Genomic DNA, 16,441 nt, shown 5'->3' on the forward strand with positions numbered 1-16,441 from the left:
TTTAAAGTTAAAGACTATACGTCAAGTAAAAGTTGATTAACCAAAAATGTAAAGCTTATTGTTTTTATGTTTAGTGAATCCAACAACAAAAACAGGTGCTGTTGAAGTGTTTTTTCCACTTCCTTTTCTTTTCTTAATTTTTTTTACAAAATGATCAAAACATTTTTTTGAGATTTTTTTGTGGTGGTTACACCCAAAATACATGTGGTCCAATGCTTTCTGCGAATCAGAAGCTTTGGACAGGCTCTGTTTCAACTACTCTCACCTGTGTGGAGCGCTACCTTGCTGTTATTAAGCCCATCACCTACAACAGACTAAGACAGGCAAATGGGATCAGGATCAGAAACATCAGCATTGGAAACGTTTGCATTCTGTACTTACTTAATTTCATTGTATATCATCTGGTTAGCTTTGATGGATCTGACCTGATCATGTTCTTCTGTATTACAGGCTTCATTTTAACTGTCATATGCAGCATTTCAGTTCTCTGTGCCCTCCCAGGGCCAGAAGAATTGAGTAGAAACAGGGAGCGGGTTGACCAATCAAAACAGAGGGCTTTTTACACCATATGTGCTTTTGATAAGGATTGGGCGCTATATGATTGGCACTTTTACATATAATTCAGTTGTAGAATAGAATGCCTTTATTGTCACTATACAGTTGTACAATGAGATACAGAGTATCTCCTCTGTAGGTGACACCTACAGTGCTGACCCCAACTAAAGCATGTGTGGTGATGTTCTCCTTACTTTTTAAAGAAGTGTCATTACATTGAGAACTGTTTTATGCAGCCTGAGTTTAATACTGGGCATTTGACTCTAGGGAACTTTTTTGTGGAGAGGGAAACTGGTTGCTTACATTTTGCACTGTTCTAAACACTCTGTAAGCACCTTGTTGAATTGCATTGTGTTGTGCTGCTTGCTGTTATTTTGTGCACTGTAAACTTTGTTTGTAGAGACTGGTTTTAGGCTCGTTCTTCGTATAGTGCAGGGGTGTCAAACTCAAATACACAGTGGGCCAAAATTCAAAACTGGAACAAAGTCGTGGGCTAACATTAATATTTATTGAAGAAAAAAATCTTCAGATTCTCAGATTTAAGAATTAATCTTTTCTTATGGACTCAAACAAGTTTTGCTGAAAAACTGAATATGGAACAAGTAAAGCTTAATACTAAACAATATATATATTAGCTGTATAATACCAGTAGGCCAGCTCTAATAGTAATTTGGTATGGCTTCGCGGGCCAAATGTAATCAGGCCCGCGGGCCAGAGTTTGACACCTATGGTATAGTGGCTGGCAATACACCATTAATTTTTTTTAAAACATCATTTCATCATTTGGGCGTGTTATATGTGTGACATTAGAGGATTTTTGCACTATAAAAGGCAAATCAATACAATGTAGACAACTTTTTTTGGTATCTGTATATAAAGTAAGAGGGATAATAAATATCTGGAGACTAAAGCATAGTGGAAGGTGGAAGCAGGTAACGTTGTGTAATCCACATTTTGAACACAATATAGTTTCCTGTCTACAAACATGTAAAGAGAATTCAGATGCAAAACAGAAGTAATGCTGCATTTCACAGAGCATTAAGTTTTCCATGTGCAAGCTAGTGTCTATTCAAATTAGAAAATTAAATACATTGTGTGTGTGTTTAATGCAAATGTGTGTCCATGATGTAAGATATGACGGGCTCATTTCTGCAGACTTACCGTATTTCCTGGACTACAAAGCGCACCTGAATATTAGCCGCACAAGCTAAAATCAGGCGAAAATCCTGTTTTGTACATACATTAGCCGCACCTGACTAAAAGCCGCAGGTGTTTCAATGTTGACTTATCATATGTAAGAGAATATGCACAAAGGGAGTTGTCAGGAAAGAGATGGCTGTTTGGAGACACGCCCCTTTTACTAATATTTTGAAAAACAAGTTATGAGTACATATTTGCACAACTTTTTAGGTATACGTACAAGTAGCGGTAATTACAAGTACGAAACATGTACTGTGCTTCATAAATGAGTAACAAATGTAGTACATAACAATAACCTACAGCACACCAGAAAAATAGATTCGGACTACCTTTTGGGCTCAGGTGCAGTGACACGGCTTTAACAAGAAGAAAAGTCAGTCATTCACCACCATCTTTCTCTTCTTCCTGCGCACTAAAACCACCAAAGTCCTCTTCTCCAGTGTCGGAAACGAACAGGCTCAGGGTGGCTTCGTCATCCACTCTCAGCTCCTTTCCTTCGTTGTCACTTTCAAAACCAAAAAAATCCTCGTTGTCAGTATCAGAGTCGAACACCCTCAGAAGGGCCGTGGCGGTGTCCTCCTCTCCATCATGCAACAGTCCAGCCCTTCGAAATCCGTTGGTGATCGTGGATGTTTTCACACTTTTCCACGCTGTCAGAATCCAACGGTGGAGTTGAGCATAACTTGCTTTTCGCAAGTTTATCGCCGCTCATCATCCACTATGGGCAGAAATCTGTGCCATCAGAAACTGAATTTTAATAAGTTAAATTTGAATTTGAATTGCTCAGATTGAATCTGAATTGTAACTTGAATAAATGCTTTTGAAAACTGAATTTGAATTAGTCTAATGATCATCACTAAATTGAAATTGAATTTTATATTTTGAAAATGAATTGATTTGCTTTGAAACTGCATTTTATCCTTTAAAAATTCAGCTCTCGAATAATTTCAGTTTCACTTCTCACCATTCAGTTTCAGTTCTACAATTCAATTTCAGTTCCAAAATTCAGTTTTTTGGAACTTACATCCGGTTCCGGTTCAAGCGCAAATTAATAGAACTACGTTTTACTAGCGGACCGAAAGTGTTACTGACGGGAATCTACAGCGTCTTGAGCTGAATCAAGACTTCAGAAGTCATTCGTCATGTCGAATGACCAGCAGATAAACTCTCAGGTTGGTAATAAATGTATTACATGTATAAGAACAAGCGTCATGTTAACAAATGATAGCCGTAAGGTAACTTTTATGCTTATTGTAGCTGTTAGCTAAAAATGCTAATTTAGCATAGTTTGACCTGAATTCAGCTTTGACAACAAATATGATCGACTGTTCAAGTTTAAAAAATATCCAGAGGTCAGAACACTAAGTAAAAGAATCTCAAGGAAGATAAACACTTAAAGTAGCTCCGTGACTTAAGATTGTAGCAAAGGTTTTATTAGAGACGTCTCACAGGGGTAATACATGTACACGTTTATTAATGTAAAACAACAATAAATAAAGCTTAAGGCAAATAAGTTAACTTTCACTGTTCTGTTTAAACAGCCTGTGATAGGCTAATGAGCTGTCCAAGATGTACCCTTCCTCTCACTCTACGGTAGCTGGGATAGGCTCCAGCCCCCTTGCAACCCCTGAATTTGATAAGCTGAAGAGAGAATGGACGTGTGGATGTTTAAAAACAAAAAAACAAACCAGAACTTTAAGTGTTACGTTGCAGATCCTGGCGCCTGGTGGCTCTTCATGTGTGTTTTTAGACAATGGCTCTGAGTAAAAGCTTTGTCACAGAGGGCACACTTGTATGGTCTCTCTCCATTGTGGGTCCTCATGTGAACAGTCAAGTATTCTTTTCGTGCGCAAGCTTTCCCACAAATACCGCACACAAATGGCTTGATACCCGAGTGAAGCACTAAGTGGTTGTCTAGGTTGGTCTTGCGTTTGAAGGACCAGCCGCAGTCTGGGCAGTGGTAGGGCGTCTCCCCGCTGTGGACCCGCTTGTGAACGGTCAACGGGCCCTTGGTGCTGAATCCCTTGCCACACTCGCTGCAGTGATACGGCTTTTCGTTGGTGTGAATCCTCATGTGGATCTCCAGCTGCGCACTAGTCAGGAACATTTTGCAGCAAATGTCACAGAGGTATGACCTCTCTCTGTTTGTGTGAATCTTCTCGTGTTGCCTCAGAGTCCCAGGAAGTTTAAAACGCCTCCCGCAAATCTTACAGCTGTGGGGTCTTTCCCCAGAATGGGTCATTTTGTGGCGGGATAACGATCTGTAGTCGCAGAGGGATTTACCGCACACACCGCAGAGGTGTGTCTTCCTGTTGCTGTGAGTCCTGTGATGAGCCTTTAACTGCTCTTTGAGTTCAAACACTTTATGACAGGTGTGACATTTGTGGCGCTTCCCCTCCTCGTGACGTTTTCGATGATCCTCCAGGGAAGCCTTTAGTGCAAATTCATTATGGCAAACATCACATTTGTATGGTTTCTCCCCCGAGTGGCAGGCTACGTGCTCGTCGAGGCTGAGAGCACTAAGGAAAGACTCTCCACAGATGTGACAGTCATCAGTTTTGTGTCGACTTTGAAGATGATCCTTTAAGACCTCCACAGACTCTGAGCGCTCTCCGCATGCTCCGCAAACACTTCCTGGATCGTTTCCGTGACTCCAGGCATGTTTAACAAGCATAACTTCTGACATGTGCAGAGCTCCACAGACCAAGCAGGAAAGATTAGCAACACTTTTCTCAGTCTTAGTCCGAGTGACGCCAGGATGTCTGATCTTTTGCTTTTTTGACACCCTGGACTGCATTTTGGAATCACATCTCTTCAGTTCATTTTTGGACTTATCATTCCTTTCTACTTTTTCTTCTTTCCTTTTGTTGCAGTTCCTGAAAGTTTCTTTCCCCTCAGCTGCAGAGCTGGCTATAAGATCTGCAGCAGGTTCTTCACTATCAGCTTCTCCCATTTCTATCTCATTTTCTTCTCTGCCAGACGCAATCTCTGATTTGCTGCCATCAACCTCTTGGGCAAGGCTGCTGCAGAAACCAGAAGCAAAAATTAACTGGGTTTAAACTCTACATTACAATAGAGTACAGTATGATAAGACAGTGCTACACTGCCAAACGTGAAACCTGAAGATGTTTTGAAATTTTTAAGTACAAAATCTAATTTTGCTGGGAACAAATATTTAAAGCCAAGTAAAATCCTTTCTTCAATGTTCTTGCACTCCTTGGCACTCTAGGCTGAGGCATATTCTGCCCACTCCTCTTGAAGCAGCTTGCCTTTTCTGCACTTACATGGACTAATTTGAGGCAAGCTTAATTTGTAACTTGGCTACAGTTAAAAGACATGCTGAAGCCCTAGCTTGGATATCTGCCGGCTATTCAATGATACCCCCAAAAATTTACACTTGCTCCAGTGACTAAGTCAGCACACTAGAAAATGGGTTCCAGATGACTGGATTTTAGCATCCAAGAAACCTTCAAATTCACCAATTTGTTACTCCATTCGCATTTCTTTGGTTATATTTCATGCCTCACTACTCACATAACGCCTCACTGACACATGTTTGGGACGTCTCACTTTCCAGATTGAAACATGATAATCTCCAAATTTACAAAACCAGAACCTTAATAAAATATTTTTCCAGTTTGGTGTGGCTGTGTCGTAAACTCAACCTAATACAACACGAATGGGATGAACTGGAGCAACAATCACGAGCCGATCCGTAACATCCAAAACATGTGTTGACTGTCCAGATATTTTACATCACTAGGCGATGCTTTTTTGTGAGTTACCTCGTCTGTTGTCTGATCTCATCATTAGTTAAGACAACAGAGTTCATGTTTTCAGTTTGAAGACGATGAAGGTCTTCTTCTCTGGGCTGATGCACCTCTTGAGTCTGAAAAAACCCCCCCAAAAAAAACAAACACTCAGCACTAACAACGTAAAAGAAATACTGCTTAATAAAAAAAAGTGCTGTTCCACCTCAAAGGTTACAGAGTCTAAACTACCTTCAGTCGAATGTAGACCGTAGACCGCCCCCATCCCATGATGCTTCTGTGGATCTCCTCTGGCGTCAGCGTCTCTAGTTTCAGAGGTTGTAATTTACGCTTCTTGTCCAACGTTAAGATGTCAAAAGGTTTGTTGTCTCCAGCCAGCTGCGGGCAGGTGGATCTTAGCAGGTTCAGGAAGTCTGCCTCTTTCTGTCCCCGCGGACACTTCAGCTTCAGGACTGGACATTTCTTCAGGACTAACAGAGAGAGGAGCATAGAAACAGCTGCTTAGCTTTTTACACTTAACACTTTAACATTTTCAAAATAGAAAACATTTACAGTAAATAGTGACGACATAGTTAGTAAAAAAAAAGTAAAAAAAGAAAAGAAAAAAGAAGAGACTGAGACATTAATATTTCCAGTGAATTTAAACTCTCCTTTAGGGATGTCAGCATGTAGATCACTGGTCCTGCCAAAGGTCCTTAAAGTTTTCAGAGTTGCATCTTCATTTTGCACTTAGCTCCTCCAGTGGAAAACTCCAAAGGATTAGCTTTTTAATATAAAATTCTCTTTTTATTTAATTCAGCCATGAAGGTGGAAGATGAACAACACAGTGAGATATGGTATGAAATAGGTGTGTCTCTGAGTTGAGAGACCAAGTTTCAAAATGTGTCACATTCAAATGATGCGAAAAAAAAACGTAACAGAAGTCTGTCACTGGACAGACTTGTTACTGGACTTCTGTTACTGGACATATATATATGTATATAAACACCCAGCACGCCCCTGCGGGCGGTTTATCCTTCAAGCTCGGGTCCTCTACCAGAGGCCTGGGAGCTTGAGGGTCCTGCGCAGTATCTTAGCTGTTCCCAGGACTGCGCTCTTCTGGACAGAGATCTCCGATGTTGTTCCCGGGATCTGCTGGAGCCACTCGCCTAGCTTGGGAGTCACTGCACCTAGTGCTCCGATTACCACGGGGACCACCGTTACCTTCACCCTCCACATCCTCTCGAGCTCTTCTCTGAGCCCTTGGTATTTCTCCAGCTTCTCGTGTTCCTTCTTCCTGATATTGCTGTCATTCGGAACCGCTACATCGATCACTACGGCCGTCTTCTTCTGTTTGTCTACCACCACTATGTCCGGTTGGTTAGCCACCACCATTTTGTCCGTCTGTATCTGGAAGTCCCACAGGATCTTAGCTCGGTCATTCTCCACCACCCTTGGGGGCATCTCCCATTTTGACCTCGGGACTTCCAGGTTATACTCGGCACAGATGTTCCTGTACACTATGCCGGCCACTTGGTTATGGCGTTCCATGTATGCCTTGCCTGCTAGCATCTTGCACCCTGCTGTTATGTGCTGGATTGTCTCTGGGGCATCTTTACACAGCCTGCACCTGGGGTCTTGCCTGGTGTGATAGACCCCAGCCTCTATGGATCTTGTACTCAGAGCTTGTTCTTGTGCTGCCATGATTAGTGCCTCTGTGCTGTCTTTCAGTCCAGCTTTGTCCAGCCACTGGTAGGATTTCTGGATATCAGCCACCTTCTCTATCTGCCGGTGGTACATACCGTGCAGGGGCCTGTCCTTCCATGATGGTTCCTCGTCTCCCTCCTCTTTCTTGGGTTTCTGCTGCCTGAGGTATTCACTGAGCACTCGGTCAGTTGGGGCCATCTTCCCAATGTATTCTTGGATGTTCCTTGTCTCATCCTGGACTGTGGTGCTGACACTCACCAGTCCCCGGCCCCACCAGGGGACTGGTGAGTGCCCTGGTATATATATATATATATATGTGTGCGTGCGTGCGTGCGTATATATAATTTTTATACTTTTTATTACATTGAAATACTTATTACCATTTTTCAAGAGCAGGCTGGTCTGAGAGTGCTCCAGGATGCTGATCTTGAGGTCTATGTGGTTCTGAGCTCTGGCAAGATTTCTTCTTTCTGTCTCACACTGGTGTGGTGAAGACCTTAAAGACAGAGATCATCCACAGGCTAATTACAGTCTGAAATGGCCAATATTAAAATGGAAATCATCTAATGTACAGGTAAGGATGGTTCATTTTCAACCTTGATGGACCGGTGATGTCCGCAGTCTGCAGATTCTCATGAGACTCTTCTTTCTCACCCTCCTCTTCCTCAACAGGACTGAAGCTCCTGCTGCACTTTGATCCTGAAGAAAACAAGAACAAAGTAGAAGAGCCTCTTTGAAAGCAGAATTGTTTTATTCTTATCTTAATAATAATAATAATAACAATAATAATAATAATGGATTGCATTTATGTAGCGCTTTTCAAGACCCTCAAAGCGCTTTACAATTCCACTATTCATTCACTCTCACATTCACACACTGGTGGAGGCAGCTACAGTTGTAGCCACAGCTGCCCTGGGGCAGACTGACAGAAGCCAGGCTTATCCCATTGTTTTGTCCACTTTCTGCTGTGACACAACACATGTGGGACTAATGAAGGTTTATCTTATCTTAGCTTGTATTAATATTATTGTCTACAATGCTCTGCTTTTAATGTTATAGACCACACATGCCAGACTTCAATGACAAAATCTACTATTCTGCGATTCAGAATCAATTTTAAAAGTGTAAAGGACATGATTGTACACAGTTAACACAAACACGGCTGCCGAGCTGTTAATACTGCGAATATAAAATGTCTGAAATGAATAAAGAAATGAAAAATGAAAATAAATGGTATAAAGACAAACACGGCTGGGGGGAAAAACACATACTTCAGAAGACTTTATTTATCCCCAAGGGGCAACTAAGAGACTGACCTTGCCAACCGTACATACAATACACAAACATCACGTTGGGGAGACAGGTCAGGATAGGTAGCTGGCCGGTCAGCCGCACGAGCAGCGACCCGGAAACGAACAATGGGAAAATGTACAACATGAGGAAAGACGAGGAGAAAAGAGAACTCCCCCCAGACTGAGCTCCAACAGGGAGATCAGTTTGAGAACAGGCTTGCTAAATTCTCGTTTATATGCTACAAAGAAAATGACCCACCCGCTTTGTTTAGCGTGGCTTCATGCGGTAGAAGCTCCAGCTGTCTCTTCTGCCGGTCGATCTCCTGTCTGAAGCCCGAAGCCTCCTCCTCGTACCCGGCCACCAGTCTGTCCACAGCCGTTAAGATCTCCCGGGAGGCGGCGGCAAGCTTCTCTGTAACAAACTCCCGCAGTTCCTCGGCTTTAGACATGTCAGCCAAACGGTCCGCTGTGTTTCTGCTCATCACCGCAACCACTGCTTTAATGTTTATATCAAATACTTAGTCACTCGCAGCATTGTTTACAATCTGAGAGCGTTTCCGGTTTTGGTGCCCGTTTCATTTTCTCCCACTAGAAACAGAGACCGTCACAAACGTTCCCGGGTCACCTCAGCCGTCCTCTTTTGTGCGTCGATGTTTTTACAGAAGCCGTAATAAGCTTTAATCAGTGAGAACGTAAAAAAAACGAGATATCATTATATGAAAATGACGTAAAATGATCTTCAAAGTTTTTTTAATCAATGTATTGCAATTTCTTTATCATTTTCAATTTTAGCTGCATAAAACTGTAAAATTAAAAACAAATCGAATAAAATGTGGGATAAATATATATTGTAAAGACACACTACCTAGTCCGAAGAAAATTTATTAAGAGAAAAAAGAATAGAAATAGTGAATAAAGTAATGACAATAACTACAGAAACATACAAATATATATATATTTTTTCACATTTGTTGTGCAGATGCACTTAATGATGTAATAAAAATGTATTTAGAGCTGAAACTACAACAATGATGTGAGAGAACAACAAAATGACCAATACAGGATTCAAAAGACTACAAAAGGTTGAAAAAAAAGATAAATAAAAAAAACCCAAAAAACTAAAACTAAACTAAACATAAAAACTAATACAAATACAATGCACAAAGTAAAAGCTTTCAATTTAAAGGTACTGCAGTGGTTAGCACTGTTCCCTCACAGCAAGAAGGTCGTGGGTTCAAATATGCCATCTGTGTTGTGGTTGTTGTTTTTTTGGAGTTTCTCTCCAGGTACTCCCGCTCCTCCCACAGTCCAAAGACATGCAGTTAGTGGGGTTAGGTTAACTATTTATTCTAAATTCCATTTGTAAATGGTTGTCTGTTTCTCATTGTTAGCCCTGCAAAAGGTTGGCAAACTGTTCAGGTTGTACTCCACCTCTCACTCTGTGGCAGCTGGGATAGGCTCTAGTAACCCTTAGCTGGACTAAAATGTGACTCTAAAAAGAGACTTGATCTTTAGCTCTATCTAAAGGTCAAGTCTCTTTTTAGAACCACATTTTAGTGCAGAAGATCAAAAGTGATGCTCTGTGGTGACAGCATGGATGCCATCATCATAATTGTTGTCAAATCCATGCTTAGGCTGGGCATGAGACTTTAGCATCTGACCTGCAGTCAGAAAAGTAGAATATAAATAATATAATATATATGTTTTTATAAATAAAATAAAAACAGAATACACACATGAAGAGTTCAGAGAGAGATGAGTTAATTGTCAGCATATAGATTGATCAATGAACGATTCACCTGTGGTTCTGTGTCGATATAAAGAAACCAAGAGGAGAGTGGAGATGAAGTACGGACAGAACACCATGAGGTACCATATCAGTATGAACACAAGTTTGGGGGAGGTGGGCTCAGGTGAAAGAGGTGAGGCAGGAGCAGATGTAGTTATTTTAAGTTCACCTGCAGAGAGAATCCCACCTGTTACACTAAATATGTGGATAAAATAAGAGTGATGATCAAAGTGAAGCTCCTCACCTGTGACAGTGATCCAGCTGGATGGAGACTCTCCATGACCGCTGATGTCACACTTGTAGAGGCCTTCATCAGACCTGGAAACATGCTGGATGGTCATGTGACCTGTAGGCTGCTTCCTGATGAGGGAGCCATCTTTATAGAAAGCAGCTGGGAGGTTGGAGGGAGTGGTCTTTGTTTTACAGAGCAGAGTGACGTCATCTCCCTCCATCACAGGGAGGACAGGACTCTGCAGGATCACTGATCCACCTCAACACAGAGACAAACTACAGCATTTCATCCATTTACACACAGCTTCATCAACACTAACTCCACACTCTGATCCACAGGTACCAACTTTAAGGGCTAAAGAGTGATACACACTTCCCCCCATATCTAAATACACAATAAGAGCATGAAAGTAGCAGAGGGCTAACTTAGAAGAATGGCTGTGGGATCGAATTTCCCAGAGGAACCCACCCAAGGGATTAATAAAGTTCTATCTAATCTAATCTAATCTAATCTAATCTAATCTAATCTAATCATTCCATAAGTCAAATCTGAAAAAAGTTCAGGATCAGCTGATTAAAAAAACAAAAATAACCAATAACTTTAACAGTAACTATTTGAAGCCATTGCAATGTTTGAACCTCATACTATGAAGTTTATATATTTCAGAGTCACAGATCCCCAGAATAGTATAAGAGTGGGCTGAAATTCACTTGGAGTATGTGCAGTTTTAACAGAATTTAAAGATTTTTTTTATCCCCAAAAGATCTTAAGATTGTCTTCTTTACTTAAATGTTATGGAGACTCAAACATTCAGTAAAGATAAGGTGACTCAAAAAGTGCCAATTTCCCGCTCAGCTCAATGTCCTTCAAAGACCCGTAACTCTGATAATAATGATGGAAATCCCAATAATATAATAAGTAAATAAATAAAAATTATATGTACAATGGCTTGAAAAAGTGTTTACTGCCTTCCTGAGTTCATATATTTTGTCACACTTTTTTCACACAAATTGAAACATTAGACAAAGACAACACAAGTAAAGAGACAATACAGTTTCTAAATGAAGGTGTTTATTATTAAGAGGATAAAAAAATCTAAACCTACATGGTCTGTGTGAAAAGTTAATTGTGGTGTATCATATCTTTGGGAACCCTGATTACCGCCACACTTTTTTAGATAAAGAAATCATTTAAGTAGCACCTGCCTGCAAAATGGAGTAGATCACAAGATCCTCAAAAGCCAGACATTATGCCAGGATCCAAGGAAATTCAGGAGCAAATGAAAAACAAAGCAATTGAAATCTCTCAGTTTGGAAAAGGTTATAAAGCAATTTCTGAAGCTGTGGGACTCCAGTGAACCAGAGAGAAAGCTATTATCTGCAAATGCCAAAAACATGGAACCTTGGTGAAGCTCCTCAGGCCAAAATTACCCTAAGAGTGCTGCAACTCATCGAAGAGGTCACGAAAGACATCAGAAAAACATCCACAGAACTGCAGGCTTCATGTGCCTCAGTTAAAGTCAGAGTTCACAGCTCTACCATAAGGAAGCAACTAGTCAAAAATGCCCCTTCATGGCAGAGTTACAACACAAAAACCACTGCTGAGCAAAAGGGACATCTCAGTTTTACCAGAAAACATCTTGATGAGAAATATGGAAAATACTCTGTGGGCTGATGAGACAAAAGCTGACCTTTTTTGGAAGATGTGTGCTCTGTTACATCTGGCATAAAATTAACCGCATCTAAGAAAAGGAACATCGTACCAGCAGTAAAGTTTGGTGGTGCTAGTGTGATTAGTGTTAGATTAGTGTTTAGGGGGCAATAACTTTTTCCTACAGGGCCATGTAGGTTTGGATATTTTTTCCCTTCATTTAGAAACTGCATTTTGTGTTTTAGTTGTGTTATTTTTGTCTAATATTTAAATTTGTTTGATTTGAAACATTTAAGTGTGACAAACATACAGAAAAAATGAAATCAGGAACGGAGCAAACACTTTTCACACCACCTTATGTGCTGAGCTTACCACTGACTGTCAGGTGGATGCTCTTGCTTGTTGCTTTCTCTCTGGACTCACACCAGTAAACCCCGCTGTCCAGCGGGTCAATGTAGCTGATGTTACAGGACGAGCCAGCTGGTTTTCCCCACCCAGCTCCACACTGAGTCCTGGTTTCAAAGGTTGTGTTTCTCCTCAGAGTCCATCCAGCAGAGCTGTCGTCCTCCTCACAGCTCAGAGACACAAAGTCTCCGTAGAACAGCTGAGAGCTGCTGGGACTCACAGTCAGACGAGCTGAGAAACATGAGCGAGTCTGGGTTTTAAATAAATATCAGGGACTTTGATTTTGGTCTATTTGAGGTGCAGAAGAAAAAAACAATACAAGAGTGTAGCAATGGCGTAATGAGTTGGAAGGTTTATCAGATGGCAAAACAACACCCAGTTAACATATTTTATTTATTTAAGCCTGACAGATGCTTGCAGGTTTAGTTAACCAGCTGCTGGCTATGCAGATATAATTCTGAAGGTCTGTCTTAATGAAACTAAAGAGGATTTTCTTTTCTTTTTTTAAACTTTTACCATAATTTTTAGGTATTTCTGTTGAATTCAGGGTGCTGATTATGAAGAAGTGTTGATAAATGTATTTCATTCTGCAGGTTATTCTGCTCATTATTGGATCCACTTCATTCTGTTGTGACTTGATTTTGTTTTAGAACAGCACAATATTCAGCACCAAAAACTTCCCGTTTCACCTTTAACCTTTCAACGTCAGTTTGTCCTATAACAGGTTCACCAACCTTGGTTTGTTGTGCAGCAGATCAGTGAGGTCAGAACTGCAAAGAGAGGCAAAGTTTCAGTGAGCTTCAGTGAAGTTTTGCTTCAAACTCCAAATGTCAAGCAAAAAAAGTGCAGCAGTGACAAACAGAAAGTGTTTTTCAGGGACAGGATGTAGGTTATAGATGGAGGTGAGAAAGTAATTCAACACTTACTTAAACCTTATTTTTAAACCGTTTAATGAAGCAAAAGTTTAATTTAGAAACTTTCTGTGAGTCAAATTTTATTTAATTGTGCCGCTCTTTTTCATCAAGCTGTAAATGTAGGTAAATAAAGCTTTTCGTACTTACAGAGGAGTCGTAGAGACATTTGACCCATTGTGCCGTGAGCAGAGATGTGAGCAGTCACACCCACCGCCTTCCTCGGGTCTAGCTGCTTTGTGGGTTTTTTTTAAAAGCAGTGACAGGAAACCTGACCTTCTTACTGTAATTCTTCAGACGAGTTATGAAACATCCAGTGAATTTAGGCCACAAACACACTCAGATTTTTAAAATCACTCACTCATCACATTTCATGCTGGCATGACAGACGTCACATATGAGTACAAACAAAGTCCAGAGCAGATGGGCTGATGTGAGTTAGAGAGATTTCCCTCACGTCACTGCGACTAAAAAGAGATCATTCACAAGCTTGTGCAGTTATCTTTAAGGGATGATGTCACTAGAAAATAGCAAAATAAATGAAGACATCCTCAAGAAATTCTGTAGTCACAGAGTTTGTCTCATAATGTAGTAATTAGGGCTAAATTTATCTTTGCAAACAATTATGCATGTTGCTTTGGATTGAAGGAGACGGTTTAGCACAAAATTAGTTGCATAGCCTGTAAAGTTGGCCCAATTTAAGGTTATCAATTATTATATGGCATCTTGCAGTCAGTGTTCTCAGGTGTAACAGGTTCCCTCCACCAGGCCTTAATGAATAACGTTAGGTTTTCAGATGTACAAAATGTGGGCTCCTATCTGATGGCATGAATATAAACCTCGGTTTCCTTTGTGAAACAGCAAAGTAGGAGGAGCCGAACAACCAAATGTTAAAGCTGGCTACCTGTTCAAGTGTTCTCTTATCTGTGGTGCACAAATCCGGGGATGGTTAGTTCATAAAGCTAACTTACAAAGAAATGTGAAATTGTCCAACTCGGGTACCAAATAAGTGAGTTTAGATAAATTTGGTGATTTTATCTCATCAAGATACACCTCATAATCTTTTAAATCCTCAGATGTTTCAGTCCCATCTAAAGATATCCTCAGGAGTATGTCTGTGAAGGTTCTCAGTCACCCAGGCCATCGTAGTCAAAGGAGATTGGAAAGATCATTTGAGTCAGTCAGAACAAATTGATTCAGAATTAACTGATTAGCACATTTCACATGCATATGCCATTAATCAGATTTTAAAAATACACCAATTTGGCTTCTCATATACAAACTCAGCATGCACCAAGAGGTCTCTCAAATATTTGCCCACATTTACATACAATAAAAGTGAATATTCAAAAATATCCTATACTGGGGAATTTGATTTCAATAAATCTCAGTACTTCAAAAAAACTGATGTCACAATATGTCACTGAATCCATCTGTTGTGCAAACTTCTTTACATTATACATTAAGTTCTTGGGAATAATATAATTATGTATCGACCAAATGCCGGCCAAATGGGAGTCTTTGGACAGACCAATAATTTTTCAGTCACTAGGGTCTGCGGATGAGTTTCAATTGGAGCTCGCAATTTGTTCCTTACCAGTTAGCATGGATTACCTGCCTTATTTAAGAATATTAAAATCACTCTTGTCTTGAAGAATATTGAATTTGAATGCAGAGAGCACTTTGACCACACAAATATGTACACAGTGTGGATATTTGTGTTTTTAAAGTTTTTGTTTTCTTATTGAAAAGGTTTAAGAAATATTACCGTGTTTGTGCTGATTTTGTATTTGGAGATTTTTCCCTAATCTGGATAATGCTTTACATTGTTTGACCCATCGGACTCAGTTATTCCCAGCGCCAACATTTGTACCACTAGCCACCACTGGTCACACTGTTAAAGATGTGTTGCCAGCTTTTTATGTGATGTCATCTGCTTCCCTATTCACAATGGGTCGCCGCTGCAAGTAAATTTGCGTGTTTGAGTTTGGAAGATTTGCCAGATACCTTTCCTGACATGACTCCAAAAGATTAGGATTTGAATGATTCCAATCATTTACATTTCTTTAAATTCTTTAAATCCTTGGTGAATGCAGAGGTGCCACCAAGTAAGGCAGGTAACTACTAGGTGCCCCAGGGCAGTAGGGCCAGCAGAGGGCCCCTGAGGACTGACAAACTGCAGCAGAAGCCAAGTACAAAGTCTGCAGTGACATTGGCTGTGTCGCAATCCAGCGACCGCACGCTTTGGAGTACACGCAGTTCACATGCTATGTACAGCGCGTACTAGGAAGTAGGAGAAGTGCGGAAGTGAGACGCTTGTGAAATAGGACAGTCTAGCCTTCGTCACGCTGCTCAGGTTGCATTTTTTGGATCTAACCGTGAGAAACGTTTCACACAGCATTGTTTGACAGACATGAAGGAGAAAAAATGTTTCTTTGTTCATTAATTTTCGTCATGACATCACTTTGATTAGTTGAGTATCTGAGGTTGAGACCACAGGACTGTAAAACATGATTGTTGGGCTTCATTTCTGTGCTGAACAGTCATTTAAGATTAGTTAGTAAATAACAATTAGCTAATGTTGTTCATGAGACTAAAGTCATCTCACTGTGGTGATGTAAATATAATATGGCCAATTTTATATTTATTGTCAGATTATTATGATATATTACAGCAGTGAACTTGAACTCTGTGTCAAATGAGCTTCAGTAAAAATTCAAGTTGCAGTTATTTATATTTCCAATCACCTTAAATCTTCACTCAAAGACAAGTATCTTTATATATAAGAGACAAATATTGTTCGTTTAATATGTTGGCATTTTTACATTTGGCTCAATGCTTACATATATGTGTAAAAAGAAAATGTAAGAGCTGTGATAACTTGAAGGCCCTGAGTACTTTCTCCCACACTGAAAACACTGGAATGATAAAATTATTTGAACATTACCTAA

General features: G+C 40.3%; 2 protein-coding genes and 1 long non-coding RNA gene across 3 annotated transcripts; all 3 read right to left on the bottom strand.

Moving 5' to 3' along the window:
• Nucleotides 1–3,158: 3,158 nt before the first annotated feature.
• LOC102212229 (zinc finger protein 2 homolog) lies at nucleotides 3,159–9,270 on the bottom strand. The gene is made up of 6 exons (XM_005754038.1): nucleotides 8,763–9,270; nucleotides 7,808–7,910; nucleotides 7,592–7,707; nucleotides 5,757–5,995; nucleotides 5,541–5,644; nucleotides 3,159–4,778 (listed from the first exon to the last, which is right to left on the bottom strand). Exons 1-6 carry the CDS (start codon nucleotides 8,983–8,985, stop codon nucleotides 3,458–3,460), a joined length of 2,106 nt encoding a protein of 701 aa, XP_005754095.1. The 5' UTR covers nucleotides 8,986–9,270; the 3' UTR covers nucleotides 3,159–3,457.
• A 526-nt stretch (nucleotides 9,271–9,796) lies between these two features.
• Nucleotides 9,797–12,790, bottom strand: LOC106456568 (Fc receptor-like protein 5; the record flags this gene model as incomplete). The annotated part of the gene is made up of 4 exons (XM_013916173.1): nucleotides 9,797–10,164; nucleotides 10,303–10,461; nucleotides 10,537–10,782; nucleotides 12,547–12,790. Coding segments are annotated over 4 exons (744 nt in total), but the record flags the coding sequence as incomplete, so codon positions are not given.
• Nucleotides 12,791–12,794: 4 nt separating this feature from the next.
• LOC106456569 (uncharacterized) lies at nucleotides 12,795–13,709 on the bottom strand. Its single transcript, XR_001290657.1, has 3 exons — nucleotides 13,641–13,709; nucleotides 13,314–13,349; nucleotides 12,795–12,810 (listed from the first exon to the last, which is right to left on the bottom strand). It is a non-coding gene; the product is annotated as an uncharacterized LOC106456569 (long non-coding RNA).
• Nucleotides 13,710–16,441: the final 2,732 nt, after the last annotated feature.

This window comes from Pundamilia nyererei, unplaced genomic scaffold, assembly GCF_000239375.1.
Source record: "Pundamilia nyererei isolate P.nyererei 1_Seehausen unplaced genomic scaffold, PunNye1.0 scaffold00497, whole genome shotgun sequence".
NCBI classification, from domain to species: domain Eukaryota; kingdom Metazoa; phylum Chordata; class Actinopteri; order Cichliformes; family Cichlidae; genus Pundamilia; species Pundamilia nyererei.